This window comes from Marmota monax, unplaced genomic scaffold (genome assembly GCF_021218885.2).
Source record: "Marmota monax isolate L192 unplaced genomic scaffold, Marmota_monax_Labrador192_F-V1.1 WCK01_AAM20220418_F8-fsc00008, whole genome shotgun sequence".
Lineage (NCBI taxonomy): Eukaryota > Metazoa > Chordata > Mammalia > Rodentia > Sciuridae > Marmota > Marmota monax.
The window spans coordinates 23,569,030-23,587,958 of record NW_026694432.1 but is presented as its reverse complement, the minus strand read 5'-3'; the positions used below and the strand labels follow the sequence as shown (position 1 = coordinate 23,587,958).

General features: G+C 57.8%; 1 protein-coding gene across 1 annotated transcript in view; it reads left to right on the top strand.

Annotated features, from left to right (window-relative positions):
* Positions 1–13,516, top strand: part of Ephb2 (EPH receptor B2) — a 148,693-nt gene extending 135,177 nt beyond the window's left edge. Inside the window, exons 9-16 of the mRNA XM_046468656.2 lie at positions 420–484; positions 6,525–6,647; positions 7,200–7,447; positions 8,288–8,503; positions 9,302–9,451; positions 10,629–10,822; positions 12,438–12,593; positions 13,043–13,516. Coding sequence (XP_046324612.2) covers positions 420–484; positions 6,525–6,647; positions 7,200–7,447; positions 8,288–8,503; positions 9,302–9,451; positions 10,629–10,822; positions 12,438–12,593; positions 13,043–13,151 — 1,261 coding nt within the window. The 3' untranslated portion in view covers positions 13,152–13,516. The remainder of the gene's footprint in view (positions 1–419; positions 485–6,524; positions 6,648–7,199; positions 7,448–8,287; positions 8,504–9,301; positions 9,452–10,628; positions 10,823–12,437; positions 12,594–13,042) is intronic.
* Positions 13,517–18,929: the final 5,413 nt, after the last annotated feature.

The window sequence follows — 18,929 nt, the reverse complement described above, 5'->3', positions numbered from 1 at the left end:
CTCCCAAGTGGCCAGCCCAGCAAGAGGAAGGGCAGGAGGGACCGCTCCCCGGGCTCTGCTGGGCACAGCGCAAAGAGCCTCTCCCCCTACTGCCCAAGAGTCCCCGCCTTCGATCGGACCAGACCATAAGGTCAGGTGCACAGCGGCCCCCGGGTGACTGCCCCGAAGCCATGGCTGGCAGATGGTATTTCTCTTTAAAGGGGGTGGCTGGACAGGGAACAGGGCAAGACTGAGCCTGGACCTAGGCGGGAAGGGACAAGTGGGACCAGAAGGGCGAGCCACTAGGCAGGGGGCGGCAGGGAGCCACCTGGCAGGGGCGTGGCTTCCGGGCGTGCCCACCCTCTCCCTGTCACCTGCTGTGGCTCCCAGCTCCCTGGGCACCTGCAGGTGGCTCCAGCCCTTTGCTCTTGTTCCAGAAGACGGGGGTTTGAGCGCGCCGACTCCGAGTACACGGACAAGCTGCAGCACTACACCAGCGGCCACAGTACGTACGCACCCCGCGGCTGATGCCCTGGGCCCTTCGCCCTGGGCCCCAGGGACCTCCCCAGCCCTCGTCTGGCCTTGCACAGCCCCCTCTAGCCAGGCCGAGTGGTGACAGCTGCTTCCTGGGCTCTCCACCTTCCAACAGGGTCCCCTGAAGACCCCAAGCTGTGCCTGACATTCTGCAGGGCTCCCTGGTACCTGCAGGGTGCTCAGCACATAGTAGGCCCTGGACACCCATCTGCAGATAAATAAACAAACTGATGAACGATGGGGTGACGGAGCCCCGGGCCCTGGCCCGAGGGCAGAGAGAGGCAGCAGGCCCCTTCCTCCCCGTGTCCACCCTGGGACTGCAGCCCCCATCCTTTCTCCACTGGGACCCCTGGTGGCCACCTCCCCCACCCGTCAGTGCCCCTAACTCCCCCACTGTCCCCGGGCTGGGGATGCACGTGCCACCCACGCTCCCAGAGCAGAAGGCCAGAGGGGAGAAGTGGATTCCGGAGCCTCCTCCACGGGCTCTCGGCAGCATGGTAACCAGGCAGCGGGAAGCACAGGGGCTGGGAGAGGCTCATCCGTCAGGACGGAATTCCAGCAGGTCCCACACGGTTCTCAAACCGTTCTCAGTGGGGTACCCTAGGGTGCCTCGGATGGTCACCTCCGGGAAAGAGGGGCCTCATCGCATCTTCACTGTAACGCATCTGTGGTGGGTTCACTGTGAAGTCCAGGCACTGGCCTAGACGCCGGGGGACCAAGGAACATGAGCTAAACCTCCCGCCTCTGTAGAGTGTGTTCCAGAGGAGGGCAGGGAATTCAAAATGTAACCACTGAATAACGCGGTGCATGAGCAGATGCAGCCCTGGGGAAGAGGCAAATAGAGCAGGACCAAGGACGGAGTCGCGGGGGTCGGGGCTGCAGGGAGTTGGAGCTGGATCTCTTTTGAACAAAGACACAAAGAAGCTGGAGGTTCCCGAGGGAAGGGCATTCCAGGCAGTGGGAACAGCCAGTGCAAAGGCCCTGAGGCTGAGCCCGGCAGTTTTCAGGAGCAGCAAAGAGGCCGATGTGACCGGAGCAAACTGAAGGGTGGCCAAGAGGGACCGACGATATGCAGATTCTTGTCAGCCATGGCAGGGCCTTGGCTTCTACTCTCCGTGAAATGGGGAGCCACAGAAGGTTCTGAATAGAGGACTCATGGGCTCTGAGTCGTGCCCTGGCAGGACTTCTTGGCTGCTGTATGGAGAATGGACCCTAAAAGGGCTGAAGCAGGGAGATCAGTGAGGTGGCTGCTGGAATCATCTGGGGGGACGTGGTTGTGACAACACCTGGTGGCGCCGGGGGAGGTGGGAGGAAGTGGTTGGATTCTTGCATCTTTTGCCGGTAGATTTCCTGCAGGCCTGGATGTGGGTGTGAGCCAGAGAGTTCCAGGTACTAAACCTTCAGCTAGACCACTGGAAGGACGGGGTCCTAGGTTAGAAATAGTTCTGGGCCTGGATGTAAAAATAAGTGAACCATTAAAACGCCCGGCAGATCCTGGAAGTACCCACCAACAGGGAGACGGAGAAGGACTTCCTAAGCATAAGGCAGAAAAAGGAACGCAAGGGAAAAGGGACACATTTAACTGCCCAGAAATAAAAATCACCTGTCCTTTAAAAATAGGTCATCCAAGCCAAGCACGGTGGCCCACGCCTGCAATCCCAGCAGCTCAGGAGGCTGAGGCAGGAGGATCGAAAGTTCAAAGCCAGCCTCAGCAACTTAGTGAAACCCTAAGCAACTCAGTGAGACCCTGTCTCTAAATAAAATACAAAATAGGGCTGGGGATGGGGCTCAGTGGTCGAGTGCCCCTGGGTTCAGTCCCTGGCACCAAAAAAAAATAGTCATCAATGACATCCCTTCCGCTTGTCCCCAAGTAATGAAATCAAGAGGGTCCATGTGGCTGGACATAGTGAGTGCCTTCTATGTGCCCAGAATTGTTTTAATGTTTAACGTGTGATTATCCGTTTAATCCTTTTAATGTCCCACTTGGAATATGAGTAAACTGAGGCCCACGGGTCGCTCAGCTGCTCAGAGAAGGAGCCGGGCGTGAACCCCAGCCCAGGGTGCCAGAGCACGCGCACTCAGCCACCCTGTGCCACCTGCCCTCTGCCACCTACCCTTTGCCAAGCCAGGGGAACCACGCCCTGCCACCTGGAGCCATCTGGGAGCGCGGTTATTTGGAGCTATTTGGAGTTATTTGAGTCAATAACAAGGAAACAGGTGAGGGGTGTTTTAAAAATAGACCCAGGATCTGTTCCTAGATCAATACACTTTAAAACCGAAGTTCACACTCCTGAGTCCTGCGCTGTGATGTCGCATCTGAGCAGGACTTTGTTCTTTTCAAAGCACCGCCTGCCCTGTGATCCCAGACCCACCCAGCAGCCCCGTGTGGCCCGGACACAGGAGGAAGTGAGGCCCAGAGATGCATGTCACTGCAAAGTCCCTGTGGGGGCTCATGTTTTCCATCCTTAAATAGGTGCTGAGGGAGGACCAAGGCCTGTGATGCCTGGATGAGGAGTCTGAGGAACCGACCCTGTTTCTCATCCCTCCTCTGCCGCTGGCCAGCTGGGCAACCTTGGGGAAGTTACCAAACCTCTCTGAGTCTTGGGAGATAACAGGAATGGAACCCTTGTTTCACAGGGTTGTAAGTGAATTCATGGAAGCTAAGGTGCTTTATAATAATAGTCCTTAGCAACAGCCAACTCTTCTTTTCTAACAGGTAGTTAGTTACTGCTTTCTATTTGCAACTGAGGTACTAAGCCCTTTAATAAGATATTCTCACTTAATCCTCACAATCCCCTAACGAGGTAGATGCTTATTATTGGTTTTGCAGATTAAAACAAGTGAGCCAAGGTCAGGTAACTTGCCCAGGGGCACACAGCAGGATCAACACGGTGGTTGAGACTGGATTCAACCTGGTGACTGTCCTTAGCGGCAGAGTTGGAATTCAAACCCAGGACCCTGCAGGTGTGCAGGGTCCTCCCCACCGCCTGAGGTTCCCGGCTGGCTTCAGGATGACCGTCAGAGGCCCTGACCGCTGTGAATCACACAAACAACAGCACGGTATCTGGGGCAGCCTGAGCCCACAGAGGTCCTCATCCAGGCTCAGCCAAGCAAGGGCCGCACCCCGGGGACGGCCCGAGTGAGGCCCTGGCAGCTCTCAGCAGGGGCCCATAAGACCTGTCAACCTGTCAACTCTTGCCCAGGACAACACCCCCAGTGACCAGATGACCTGGCACCCAGCCCCACCCCTGAAAGGGCCCAACCCCACCACAGTGGGGGCCAGGCCTCCAACACGTGGATTTTGAGGAACAAAGTCCTCCTGACCAGCACCCCCAGCCAAGGCTTGAGGGTGCATCTAATGGTGGGCAGTAGAGGTGCCTAAGTGGGCTTTGAGGTCTTGCTGTTCTCCCCCTTAGCTTCCCTGGATCCCCCATTTCTGTCCCTTGTCCATGGCTAGCCCAACAGGAAGGGTCTCCCCAGTTCTTTGGGAGGAAGCCAGCCACCTTGACCCATGGGCCACGCATTGCATCTGACCGTCAAAGACCATCTCCAGGGAGCTGATCCCTGGCCCTGAGGAGCTGGCAGAGGGGAGGTCATGGCTAAAGGCTCCAAGTGGAGGAGGCTGGGCCAGATCCAGGAAGCAGTGAACATGGCGATTGATTGAGAGTACTAGCCCTGGCTCAAGGCTGACAGACCTGGGTTCAAATCCTCCCTGTGCCAGCTGTGTGGGCTTGGCCCAATTACTTGGCCTCTCTGAGCTGCAGTTTCCTTATGTGTGAAATGGGGGTAGTTATCCTTTCCTCCAAGAGTTGTTGGAAGGAAGAGATGAGATAATGCCTATAAAGAGCCTGGCACGGTGTTGGGCCCAGACAAAGGATTCAGCAAGTGACAGCTGCTGGTATTATTGTTCTGTCTCTGTCATCTGGATTCTCTAGGCTCTGCAGACGGGTAGGGCCTGTTGTGTGCTGAGCTCTGCACAGTGTGCCAGGAGAGGGAGGAATGGGGACAGATCTGCTCCCACGCCTCCTCCCAAGCTCTCCATCTTGGACGGTGGTTCTCCACCTCCTTTGAGGTCTCAGATTCCTGTAAGACTCTGATGAACGTGTTGGATCCCATGGCCAGAAAAACACAATGTGTCTGTGTGTGTAGGTGTAGAAAAGTCTAAGATAAAAGGAACTGGAGATCTGTACTCGGGCTGGGTTTTCAGGGAGTTTTTTTCAACTACCTTTATTTCCATAAATTTCGGACTTTATAAAGAGCATGAGTTTCTTTCTGAATTTAAAAAGGAGGTAAAAAATGCATTCCATCCCAGGAGGTTACCAGACCTCCCAGAGTCCATTCTGGGGCTGCCAAGCGGCTCACAGGCCCCGATGAACAACCCTTGACCTACAGGGACTGACAGCACCCACACAGAGCATCCCGGATCCAGCTAACGTGTCCGAGCAGCTTTGGCAAACTTCTCTGTATGGGGAAGATGGTGGATCTCTTGTCTCTTCCCAACTCTGCTGCCAGATAAGAGTAGCCACAGGCAAAGGAATGAGCGTGGCTGTGTTCCAATAAAACTTTATCTACAAAACAGGCAGGGGGCCAGTTCCAGGCTGTGATACAAGCTCCAACTCCTGGATTCCTGGAATGTCTGCAGTAGAGGCTGAGATAGGTCAGCTAGCACGTCCAAGGTCACGGCTGAGCAGGGTCGATGGCTCCATTTACCACCATGGGTCAAGGTGGCTGGCTTTCAGCTTTCTTCCCAGCAGAACTGGGGAGACCCTTCCTGTTGGGCCAGCCAGGGACAAGGGACAGAAAGGGGGGACCCAGGGGACCTAAGGGAGAGAACAGCAAGACCTCAAAGCCCACTTGGGCACCTTCACTGCTAACAATTAGATGCCATCCCCTCGTCCTGACTCCCAGAGCTGCTGCCTCCAAAGTAGTCGCTCACAGAGCAGTGGGAGAATGGGGGCAGGAAGCTCGGGAGGACCCAGGAAGGCCAGGGTGGGGGAGGCCGGAAGTTCCGGGTGGTAGGTAGACCAGTTGTCTGGGAGGGGAATGCAGATGGACCCTCTTTCCTTTCCTTCAAAGTGTTTTGCAGACTCATGACTGGGTCAGAATTGGGTCTTTGAAGTTTGCCTTGTCTTTTTGCATCAAAAAATAAAAATCTGCCGGGCACTGTGGTGCCTGCCTGTAATTCCAGCATCTTAGGCTGAGGCAGGAGGACCGCAAGTTCAAACCTAGTCTTCGCAACTTAGCGAGACCCTGACTCAAAATCAAAAAGTTTAAAAAACAGGCTGGGGATTGAGTTCCATGGTAGAGTGTGCCTGGGTTCAGTCTCCAGTACCAAACATAAATAAATAGAAATAAATCTACTTCAGGAATCAGATTAGTAGGTCCCATGCCTGGCCTCATGCTGATCAACAGAGCATCAGGGATCTGAAGCATTCTGGCCTTGACTAGTGGGGGACCCAGGAATTGAGGGAAGGAGCTACGGGTACTCAGACCCTGGTGAATGGAGCATCCCTACAGGCTGTGGGGCCTGCCTGAGAGGGCTGTGCAGGTGACATGGCTCAGGGACAGGAGGTTTCACCAGGCCTGGAGAGACAGGGGGAGATCTTAGCAGGACCCCAAGAACACCATGCTCTGAGGCCTGCCCCTTTTAATTCCAGTTCCAATTCTCTCTCTGTCTCGGCTTTTTCTTTCCTTACTCGGCACCCCCGATTCTCTGTCCTAGTCATCTTCCTTATTCACCTGGGCCACACCCAGAGCAGACATCACTAGTCAACCCAGACCGTCTTACCCGCTCCCAAAAGCCATTAGTAATCAATGAAGTGGGAACAACAGCTAGAACCTCTCTGTCACCTCTGTGGTCTCTCTGTTCCCCTCACCTTCCTCCTGAGTGCCCACCTGCTCCATGACAGTCCAGTGCCCTGCAGGGGCTGGCTCAGTTCTGGGGGGCACTGGCTCCCATGTTTCCATTTGTGCCCATCAGTCATGTGACCGGGCCTCGTCTTGTCCCCCAGTGACCCCAGGCATGAAGATCTACATTGACCCTTTCACCTACGAGGACCCCAATGAGGCAGTGCGGGAGTTCGCCAAGGAAATCGACATCTCCTGCGTCAAAATCGAGCAGGTGATCGGAGCAGGTAGGTGGCTGCGCCCCTACAGGTACCGTGGCCTCAGCCATGGCGGGGGACCATCCAGGGTGCACTCCTGGGGCAGAGGGCAGGATGGGGGCAAGGACCATGAGGTCCTGGGACCCAGAAGCCCAAGGAAGAGGGGTCCTCAAAGGTCCTCTGGTAAAACCACCTCGCAGACAGAAGGGGAAACTGAGGCACAGGGTGACCAAGACCTTGCACAGCAAGTCGGAGATTGAATGGGTCCAGAACCCCATTCCCAGGCTCTTCCCCCAGGGCCTTGTCCTTCCTCCTGTCATTCATTCCAGATCCCTCTCCCCATTTCCCAGTTCCCTGGGTCCCCACCAGGTGCCACGGGACAACCCTGAAGGACTTACTTACCCTACTCTCTTCTCCCAGAGGTGGCTGGGACTTCAGAGGGGTTCTGTGTCTGAGAGGGAGAATTGACCATCAGAGAGAAAGAGCCCCCGCAGGCCCCGGGAGCAGGGGGGACAGGGAAGAGGGCGATGGCACTTCCACCCGGCAGATGACAGCCTGCCTCTCTTGATGTGTCTGTCCCAGGGGAGTTTGGTGAGGTCTGCAGTGGCCACCTGAAGCTGCCAGGCAAGAGGGAGATCTTCGTGGCCATCAAGACGCTCAAGTCGGGCTACACGGAGAAGCAGCGGAGGGACTTCCTGAGTGAGGCCTCCATCATGGGCCAGTTCGACCACCCCAACGTCATCCACCTGGAGGGCGTCGTCACCAAGAGCACCCCTGTGATGATCATCACCGAGTTCATGGAGAACGGCTCCCTGGACTCCTTCCTCAGGGTAGGGGGAGCCCAGAGGGTCCAGGGGAGGGAAGGCTGGGCAGAGCTTCCTACCACCAGGCCCTGGAAGAGCTCTAGATCAGGAATGGCCTGCAGGGGCTCCCCCTCCATTCCCTTCCCCGTGGCAGGCATTGCTAATCGATCCCAGCACTCCCTCCCCCCAACCCTGCAGGGGTTCTCAGTGCTGCTCACCAGAAAGCACCGCCGGCCCATCAGCCTGCGCCAGCCTCCTCATTAGCACAGGAGAAAAGAAGGGCAGTATTTGCCCACATCAGCCAGAGTGTCAGGGTGGGAGTTCAGACTGGCACCAGGGGTCTTGTTGCTTTATCCAGGGTTTTCATCAGATCTGAGAATTCCCCAAAACTGCCTGGGCAAGGGAGAAGCATGAGGCCAACAGAGGGCAGTTTTGATGCCCCACTTCCCGAGAGATCACAGTCAACCAGCTATACAGAGGGCATTGGCCTGGGTGGAAAAAACATGCCACTGGACTAGCTGACGTCTGGCAAATACTTATGGAGCATGTGCCAAGCACTGCCCATGCACCTCCTGTTTAACTCAGAACAGAACCGAGACTCAGAGAGGTTAGGTCCTGTGTCCACGGTTGCACAGCCAGGAAGGGGCAGAGCCAGAGTCAAACCAGAAGCTCCAAAGCCCTGTGTTCTCTCCACCTCCCTGAATTTGGCCTCTCCTGGGCCTCTTTGAGGTCCCTGGGCATCTGAGTCCTTCCCACAGGGAGCCCATGGCCAAGGCGGGGACCCTGCTCCGGTTCCCCGTGTGAGGAGGCTCCAGGGCTCCAAGGCCTTCTCCTCCATTGACTCCATTTTCTTCACTTCTCCCAAAGCAAAACGATGGGCAGTTCACTGTCATCCAGCTGGTGGGCATGCTGCGGGGCATCGCCGCCGGCATGAAGTACCTGGCCGACATGAACTACGTCCACCGCGACCTGGCCGCCCGCAACATCCTGGTCAACAGCAACCTGGTCTGCAAGGTGTCCGACTTCGGGCTCTCACGCTTCCTAGAGGACGACACCTCAGACCCCACCTACACCAGCGCCTTGGTAAGGGGAGGAAGGGAACGCTGGAGTCACAGCGCAGGGAAGCAGGCAGAAAAATCCTGCTGTCCCCACAGTGCACGGACACCCGCTCAGGCCAGGCCCCTGGCTGGGCCCTAAGATGGGGGCGATGTAAACCGTGGCTCCCGTGCACTGGGAGCTCCCAGGCCAGTGGGGGACAGAGCCCATGGAGTGATAGGGCTGGGGGGCAGGTCACCCAGCTTTGGGAGGCCAGGGGGTGGTAGAGCTGGCTGGCCGGCCTGTTCTCCTGCAAGGTCATGTGACCAGAATGCAGGCTGGGCGTGGGCAGGTGAGGTGGGGGCTATCGTGCTGGGGAGGGAGGCAGGCCAGAATCTGGAGGCCCGTGAAGACCCAAGGTCAGAACTTTGCCCTGACAGCTGTTAAGGCTGAAGGGTTTTGGACTGAGGGGAAGAAGCCCCAGGCCCTGTCCTCAGAGACCCCAGAGGAGACCCATGCAAGCCGAGCCAGGCAGGCGGGCCCTGTGTGTGCTGCACTTGCGTAATTGCTTCCTTGATGCAGAGACGAGAGATGAAGGGGGGCAGCCACTCTTTGGGAGCCAGGGAAGGGCCTTCGGTGGGATTTAAGGAGAGAATGGGGGGTCCAGATGGCAGAGTGGGAAAAGGGAGTTCATGCAGAAGGAAGCCTGTGCAAATAGCCAGTGGTCTACGCAGCATGGCGAGTCTGGGAACGATGAGGAGCTCCTTGGGATTCAAGCAGCATGGGGCTCAGGGTGAGCAGTAGAGAGAAGGGGCCAGACAGGCCAACCTCCTATCCATTCCCCAGGGTGGAAAGATCCCCATCCGTTGGACAGCTCCGGAAGCCATCCAGTACCGGAAGTTTACCTCAGCCAGCGATGTGTGGAGCTACGGAATCGTCATGTGGGAGGTGATGTCCTACGGGGAGCGGCCCTACTGGGACATGACCAACCAGGACGTAAGTCTCCAAGGGGGCGGACAGAGCCTTTCTGGCCATCCAGATGGAGGAGGGGAAGAAAGGGACCCCTGGCCTTGTGCCAATCTCCCAGGGGATGGGGGACAGGCCTCTGACATGGAGGGCTGCCAGCCCAGCTCCCAGCCTAGCGTTGACTGATTCAGGGGTGCAGAGTGGCAGGGAAGCCCGCCTGCTCCCAAAGCAGCCCGTGGTCAGCATGCACACACCTTGTGGCAGCCCTGAGTGAGACCCTCGGTCCTTCCATGTTCCCCACCTAACGGGGGAGACGAGATGAGAATTCAGGGCACCCGGTGTAGCTATCGGGAACTTCATGGTCGGTGCTGAACTGGAGAAGTTGGGTGTCGAGCCCTGCAGGCACCGAGGCAAGGGCAGAAGGCACAAGATCAGCCAGAGAGTCTTCCCAGGACAAGTGGGACTCAGCCACAGGACCAGAGGAGTGGGCTTCCGGGGGGAAGCACAGCCCAGCAAAGGCCCAGAGACGTGATAATGAGGAGTGGTTGGGGGCGGTGGAGAGGAAAGCTGGCCGGAAAGGTTGGCAGGTCCCACGATGAGGGGTTTAAGCCACCCAGGGATCTCGGCATACGAGAAGAACTTGCAGAAGCCTCCCGAGCAGGGAGGGTGACCCCGTCCAGCTGTGGGAGATGAATCTTGTCCCAGTGGCAGGAGAGATTGCAGAGGGGCGTTCGACTTCCTTTTCCTGATAGAAGAGCAGGTGGGGGCCATGGGGAGGGGACACCAGGCGGGCTCGAGGCTGTGCTGTGGGACCTGACTGGGAGGTTATCTCTTAGCTGGATCTGTAGGTGACACTGAGGTGGAGAATGTGGCCACCCTGGGGTAAAGCAGGAGACCAAAGAGAGGAGTTCTTGGGACTATCAAACCTGGGGGGTAGGAGGAGCTGGTGAAGCCAGGCCCAGGAGGGTCAGCCTGGTAGACCTGGAGAGGTCACCTCAGGGCACTGGACTTGCTGAGACTGACAGAAGGTACGGCAGGGACCCAGCTGCCAGGTCTGACTGAGGCTATAGATGATGGGAACACAGGTCAGCCCCACCCCAGGTGGTGGCCGTGGCAACCAAAGAGGTCAGGCCTGCAGTGCACAGGAGGCAAGATGGGCTGGCAGAGGTCAGATGCCAACCCCACTCTGCCCCTGTGCTGTCTCCAGGTCATCAACGCCATCGAGCAGGACTACCGGCTACCACCGCCCATGGACTGCCCGAGCGCCCTGCACCAGCTCATGCTGGACTGCTGGCAGAAGGACCGCAACCACAGGCCCAAATTCGGCCAGATCGTCAACACGCTGGACAAGATGATCCGCAACCCCAACAGCCTCAAAGCCATGGCGCCCCTCTCCTCTGGGTACAGCCTGCCCTGACACGCCCCCTTCTCATAGCCCCACCCATCTCCTTCAAGCCCCACCCCCTGGTCCCAGCCCCGCCCTAACCCCACCCCTCTTCTCTGGATGCAGCCCTGGTGGCCCTGCCCCCTTATCCCGGCCCCGCCCCTCTCCTATGGGAGCTACTTAGGCAGGGCCCAGCTCCCCTCCTGGAGTCTGATCACAGGGGTCCCCTGCTTCAGGCAGGTGCTCTCAGCTGCGCCTTAGGATGAAGAAGGATAAGACTGGTGTTTGGTGGGCATCTGGCCTACCTTGGGGGTGCAGGGAGCACAGGATTAAGGCTGTCCAGAAGAGAAGACGCAGAACTGTGTGGGTAGTGGAGGGAGCCCCTTATAAAGGACCATCAGAGAGGACATTTAAGAGAACTCACCTACAGATCCAGCATCTTGGTTGTGAATAGGTGTTCCCATCACTAAGCCAGCTGCCTCACACTCAGACCCAGACCCTCTGATGTCCGTTGTGTATCCTCATCAACATAATGTCACACACACACACATACACACACACACACACTCACATACTCACAAAGAAAGTCCTGCACACATAAATATGCAATTAGGCACAGGCACTTGTGCTGCTCACACAGACACTGTCTCAGGCTCCCCCACCTCTGCACACTCAAGGCGCCTACACGCCCACCCCCTCAGAAGCACATACCCCACACACGTGTACCCCACACTCGTTGCCCATGTCAGCAAGACTGGCTCAGCCCTGGGAGCATGAGCCCAGCACACAGGGGCTCCCCTCCTCCCCCAGGCCCCGGAGCCCGCTCCATCAGGCTGCAGCCCACCGCGGCCTGCCTTGGGCCACCTCCAGCTCCCACGGCTGCTGACCCTGCACACTCAGTCTTCAGGACCCACAATCCCCCAGGGTTTCTGAGGGCCATCCAGCTAGTTGTCCTCTGATCCAGGTCTGGCTGTGCCCAGAGACTCCTTGAGCCAAAGTCCTTCATCCACCAAGTTCAAGTGGCTAAGAGATCAGGCTTGCCTCTCTCTGTCGCTCCTCGGCCTGCCCTGCATCTCCTTGCCGTGACCTTGTGTCAGCCACTCCTGACTTGGGACAAGATCTTCCTGAGCATTTAATCTCATGAGAGTCCTTACACCCATCACCAGCCAGGAAGTTGTTCCCATGAGTGCCGCCAGCTTTATCTGCAGGGGGGGATGGTTCCCAAGCACAGCCTCCTTCCTAGCACACAAACCACCGCAGAGGTGGGCGGGCAGTGGCAGTGAGGGACTGTCACAGTCAGCCCAGCCCAAGCCCCTGGTCCTAGAAATAGGAAGCCCGGAGAGGTGCCTCCCCCTCCTCCCTCCTGTGGTCCAGCCTCAGCAAAGCTCCCAGGCACCCCATCTTGGAGTCCTGCACACACACACTGGCTCTCACACACACGCACAGAGATGCGGGTATATTTGCACAGATTTGAACCCATGCCCATGAACACACAGAATAAGCACACACACCAACCTTGGTTCGCTCAGTAGACATGTGCATGCACACGTGTACACAGTAGGTGTGTCCACATACGTTCTTACCCTCACCGTCCCTGCAAGCCTGTGCCCTGACCATCTCTGTCACCCTCAGCATCAACCTGCCACTGCTGGACCGCACGATCCCCGACTACACCAGCTTTAACACGGTGGACGAGTGGCTGGAGGCCATCAAGATGGGGCAGTACAAGGAGAGCTTCGCCAACGCCGGCTTCACCTCCTTCGATGTTGTGTCTCAGATGATGATGGAGTAAGTACCCAGCCGCCTCTGCCCGCCACCAGTGGCCCCCATGCCCACCCACCTCCAGGGGACCCTGGAGGGTAAGGAGCAATGTCCCAGCCTGCCTGCCACCCACTGGCTGTGTGGCTGTGGGCAAATCAAAGTGGTTCCCTCGGCCTCAGGTTTCCCACCTGTAAACTGGGGTGGGGTGGTAGACAGGGTGAAGAAGAAACAAAGGAAGGAGGTGCTTAGGGAGAGTTCCTCTCCCCTTCCACATGGCAGAGGGAAAAGGGCACCCAGGCACCCTGGCTCCCGGAGTGTTCTTCCGGCTCACGTGGTCACTCCCCCCAGCTTTGACAGTCCCCTCCCTTGCTCACCTCAGTGCAAAGTGCCTGGGGAAGCCCACCCAGCTCTGCTGGTCCCAGACCCTCTCCAGCCCTGACGTATGTGCTTCTAACACATGCGCTTCTCTCCCAAAGGGACATTCTCCGGGTTGGGGTCACCCTGGCTGGCCACCAGAAAAAAATCCTGAACAGTATCCAGGTGATGCGGGCACAGATGAACCAGATTCAGTCTGTGGAGGTGTGACGTTCGCCTGCCTCGGCTCGCCTCTGCCTCCGGCCGCCCCCTCCGCCCCACACGCCGGCCGCCCAGGTGCCCCGTCTACTGCAGGGTCAGCCGCCTGCCAGGAGGCCGCGGGCGACAAGGAAGAACAAGCAGCGCTCCAGCCACAGGACGTCACCAAGAACACGTACAACTCAAATGATGGAAAAAAGGGAAATGGGGGAAGGCATCTAGATCTGGGGAGGCGGGACGTACAGGAATATTTTTGAAAGAGGATTCTCACGAGGAAATCGACGATGGTTCTTGGGGGAAAAAAAAAGGGCTTGGGAGATCCGTGCGATTTTGTCCCATCGGAGACCAAAAGCAGTTTCTCTCCAACTCCCTCTGGGAAGGTGACCGGGCCAGAGCCCAGAGACACTTTCAGGAAACAAATGTGAAGGGGAGCATCAGGGGCGGCTCCTCTCCTGTCCTCGGCTGCTCTCGGGGAGCCTCACTCCACAGCCAGGCGACGTCGGGCCGGCGGACAGACAGGCAGCCGCCCTGAACCACTCTGGGAAAATCCATTCCAGGCCCCGCTGGGCGCACAGAACAAGCTTTCTGTCCTTGGAGGATGGTTTGGAAACTCCAATGAGAGAGACTCTTTCTGCTGTCGGTTCATGGGGCTGAGAAGGGGATTTGTCCTTCCAGTCAGGGAGATCAAGGACACGTCCCCAGGCCAGGCTGCCTGGATACAGCCACCCAGGCCTGCAGCTCCACACCCAGGACCGTGTGCACAGCCGGGCGGCCGCCCGCCGGGGTGCCTGCTCCTGCCAGCCCCCGCCCCGAGGACGGATGCTGCAGTGACTGTGTCAGCCACACGGCCACTGAGAAGGGTCGATCTTGATCTTGCATCTGGGTTTGTTTACAGCGACTCGTGGACTCCGGGGTATTTTGATCAGGGGTGGTTTTGGTTTGGGGGGTGGGTTGTTGGGGTTTTTTTGGTTTCTTTTTTTTTTTTTTTTTTAATGACAATGAAGTGACACTTTGACATTTCCTACCTTTTGAGGACTTGATCCTTCTCCAGGAAGAAGGTGCTTTCTGCTTACTGACTTAGGCAATACACCAAGGGCGAGATTTTGTATGCACATTTCTGGATTTTTTATATGGTTTTCATTGACACGCTTCTCTCCTCCCTCCTGCTGCCAGGCCGCACCAAAGCCAACTGCCACGGGGCCATCTGGGCCGTTCAGAGACTTGAGGGAGAGTGGCCGGGGGTGGGCGGCACCGAGGCGGAGGAGCATCCCACCCAGGATGGCTTTGGAAAGCAACAGATTGAGCGGAAGTGGCCTTGGAGGCCAGAAGGCCCGGCCCACTTCACTCCCTCTGTCCTGCTCTGTCCAGTCCTTCCCAGGCACATAGGTTCCGTCGAGGTTCCCGAGCGCCCTCCGTGGCCAAAACCCAGTTTCACCTCTGGGAGCCTGAACGGGGCTGCCGCAGAAGCCAGGACCTGGGTCATTCACTGTGATACCCCACCTCCAGGGCGCCCTCCAGACGGGCAGGCCTGCCTCTCTCCTTCCGGAAAGAAAGTGTGCGACTTGATTCCCACCAGGCCTCACCCAGGTCTGAAGGTCTTGGCCACCGGGAGACCCTCGGCCACAGACCCTCCCCTGAGCAACTGCAGGCACTGGGCAGAACGATCGGTTAGTGAACTGAATGAAATAAACGCTTTAGTTATAAAACGACCCCTGTCCTCTGTAAGTTCCAAGAGGAGACCCTGGCACCCTAAGGACGTGCCAAGTGGTTCATAACGCTCCTCCAAGGGATCCCCCACCCTTAGGATTCTGCAAAGTCCAGGGCTGAGAAGACACGTGGAGGACAATATATATATCTATCTCCCCATGTGGCCTTTCTGGCTCTGGCTTCTCAAAGGCACAGGCAGCAAAAGCAGTGCATTGGAAGTGGCCGGGAACTCAGCATTCCATGTCCTGGGGATCGGGGTGGGCCATGCAGGTGCATTGTGGGCAGGGAGTGGACAGGGGGTGCAGTCAGTATGCCGGGGCCAGAGCAAGGGGTTCTGGGTGTCCGGTGAGCTGTGATCAGGGTGCACTGTGATAGTGGGGGTGAGGGAGCCCAGAGTGCTCATGGGCCCCCAGTTAGAGCCACAGGTGTGCCCACCTTTCCCAGGCCCACACTGGTTCCCTGTGTGACTAGGCTCCTGCTCATACTGAGATGGGGAGAAGGAGGAGGCAGGTTAGAGATGCTCTGAATATCGGGTTTGGCTGAAGAGGAAGAGCCAGGGAGGCCCCATCTCAGGACCTTTCCCTTTGTCCACAGAGTTTCTGTGAGGGGCCTGCCCAGTGGGAAACATAGAGGCCGCAGGCCACCAGCTAAAGGCCCCGCGTCTGCACATCCAGCACAGACGGGCCTGTCATCTGTCGCTCACCTGTTCTCAGAGCCTGTGATGCAGAGGGAAGGAAGGGATTAGACAGGAGACTGAGCCCCTGGGGGGACAGCAGGGACAGCCACAGGGAAAGCATTGGCAGGTTGCCCACAAACTAGCCGGCAATGGCCCACTGGCCATCCTTTTGTGCCCCAAAGATGCCCAGCACGGGTGGCAGCTGTCCCAGCACACAAGGTCACCTTCTGGCAAGAGCTGCCCTGGTGCTCTTTAGATTAACTCTGTCTCCCCAGCCCTCCCCCGCCCACCCCCACCCCCACCTCCCACTGCCCCAGGGCCCCACAGGGGCTGGCAATTGGTGCTTCCGTCAGATGGCTTCCTATCCTGAGTTGCTAGGCTGGTGTCTGCTAGCCAGCACGCCTGCCTGTCTACCTTCCAGGGCCAGAGGTCTCCAGTGGCCCTGGGCTCCCACATACCTGCTTCCCAGACTACAGGTGCTATCTAGACCCTCTGTCTCCTCTTCAGGGTCTCAGACAGATATCACTGTGACTGTCCGGGGGTGAGTCTCAGCTCACTTCCCAGTGCTGAGGCAGTTCCCTCTGCCACCTCTCCCTGGCTGCTCAGCAGGGAGTGGCACGTCATGCTGCCAAGCGCCTTCCACGTATGCTACCCGCTCGCCTGGGCACTCGGCTCCGAGCTGCCCGCTGCCTGGTTACTAATCCTTTCCTGGCTCAACCTCCCCAAGTGCCAGCCCCCACCTGCCCAGCAGTGTGAGAGAAGCTTCCGGCGGCTCAGCACACAGTTGGTTCTTAAGGGAAGAAAGCTGTCTTGCAAACCGGGGCCAGGGCACCGTGGAAATGGGACCAGCTGCTCTAGGAGCGGGACCCTGGCAGATCTGGCAGTGGGAGATGGGTAAGAGAGAGCCACGCTGCCGCCACCCTCCTACTCTGGGGTCCCCAAACGGGTTGCTGGGGGTGATCATCAGCAGGCATCTTCCTGGAGATGACATTCTGAATATCTGTCACCTGGGAAGACACGTGCAGACTGATCCGAATAGATGATAGCCGTAATGTCGGACCCAAGGCCTCATAGCGGGAACTAGAGTGACGAGGGCCATGGAGGACATTTAAGAGACTCAGGCAGGGTCAGAGCATCAGCTGGTCTAGTTGGTCCCCACCTTATCCCCTCTGGGGGCTCTCTGCCACCCCCTTGTGGGCATTCACTGGCATTGCACCCTCACAGATGAGGTTCAAAGCTGGGCGCTCCTGCCCCTGCCAGGCCATCCTCATACCTGGCTGAAGCACAGGAAGGACTCAAGGCCACCCCCCACGCCCAGTGCCAGGCCCTCAACCACTCCTGGCTCTCTCCAGGGCCCCTATAGTTCCAAGATGGTACCCAAAGCTGGAAAGACTCTTGTCAGGGAAAATCCTATGAATGCTTTCAAGGGACAGGTGGCCCCGTGATGCACCCCGACCCCAGGCTGCAGCCTGCTCCTGTCACTAGGTAGAGATGTGGATCTGGGGAGACACTGGCCCCTCACTGAGTTTAGTTTTCCATCTATGAAACAAGAGCAGGGACTGGGTGAGCCAGGCCTGCAAACATGGTGTCCACCTTGGTCCTGTGGGGAGGCCCCCCTTTCCCCCATATGAGAAAGAGAAGCCGAGGCTCAGGGTGAAGTATCTTGCTCAGGGTTACACCTCCAGCAGGGGGCAGAGTGGGGCCGGGAGCCCTGGTTCATCCATTCCCAGGGACCCATCCAGCTTGCTTACCTAGATGGCAGGCGGCGCGTGGCGTCTGATGTTGGCTGATAAAGAACGGGAAGCTAAAGGGGTCTGGGGCTACGAGGGAGGGCTTCCCAGGAGCTCTCTTGAAAATGATAGCAGTCGAGAGAAAGTTGCCTCCAAGAGGCAGCAACCAGAATGGTCCAGCACAGTGGACTTGGGTGTGGATGGGGAGAGGAGAGGTGCAAGGTGTGGGTTGAGGTCAGGGAAGGGAAGCGCTCGAGTGTGCTGTGCGGCCTAGCTGTAGAATCTCAAGCAGAAAGGTGTCAGGAGAGCGTCAGCTTCTAGGAAGAGGAATCAGTTCGTCCGTCAGATGCAGCAGGCTCTCCAGATACCCCTCTGCCAGGGAGGAAGAGCCCCTGGCGCAGCCCTCATTGATTAACTTCCATCCTCACTGACGCAGATAATCCAAAGAGTCACTTAAGCTGCTTGGAACAGCAGGGCTGGACTTTGCACTACCTGATTCCCATGGAGCTGTGTCCACCCTGTTTCCTCCGGCCTCTCTGAGAGCTGCCAGGCAGCGAGGAGTGGAGCGTGGAGGTGAATAGGTGGGCAGGAAAACCGCTCCCTCTCCCTGGCCCCGGACAGATCACCCAGGCCTGGGGCCCTGTCCTTTTCAATAGTGGATGTCACTAGGGGAAGCCGCAGGGGAGCCCCAGTGTGCTGAGTGGTGCTTCACACCTGTGCACACCCTACCCATAGGCCTTGACCCAGCTCCCATAAAATGGCACCTGCCATAAAAGTTTAGGATGTGGAACGGCCTCAGTGCTGGCCAGTTCCCCCTTCAGGAAAACAAGGTCGGAGCACTGGTTGCAGAATTGGTTTTCGGTGCAGGAAGAAAGTAGGCTCAGGGCATCCCCATGGGCGGCTGGTCTCAGGAGGCTGCAGCCACAGGGTTTGCTGTAATAGCCGGGCACTTACCACGTGCCAGGTATTATCCTCCCCACCTTACAGATGAGGAAAATAGGATCCCAGAGGTGATTCCAGAAGATTCCAACCAGGCCATCAACCTGCTGTCCGTCCCCTCGAAATGTTTGCCGTCAACCCCTGGATCAGACTCTCCTGGGCTGCTTAGTGCTTAACCTGCAGCGTCCCAGGCTTCACCCTGCCCGCCCCCCCCCCCCAGAATTCCCAAGGTCAGGCCCAGGAGCCTCCGTTTCTGACACTAGGAGATTCTCCCGAATCTGAGATTCTTCCCCCAGGACAAACTTTGCCCCAGTGTCTGCAGAGAGAGGGTCTGGTGTAGACAGGGATTAGGAAAAAGTCGGATATTGTCAGATAAAATGCCCCAACTCAGACGTAGATTAGGACTCTGGAAGTTGGCGGGTGGGGCTGACCCTCAGGAATGTGTTCAGACAGAGCTGAGATTTCAGGAAAATCAGAAGACCCCCAGGCCCAAGTCCATCTGACGCTAGCCTCACAGCAGGAAGGCTGCGTCTGGGAAGCTGATGTAGAAGAAGAAAGGAATTTAATACTTCAGAGGGGCCCCGCAGCCCACCCAGGGCCACCCCACTGACCCCAACGCTGCAGTCCAGACCCGCTCACTCAACACCTGGCCAGGTGGGCCGGCAGAGGCAGGGTGGGGCCACCAGCCGGACCTGGAGCTTCAGATCTGGCATGGCCTCCCAAGCCGACAGTTTTCCC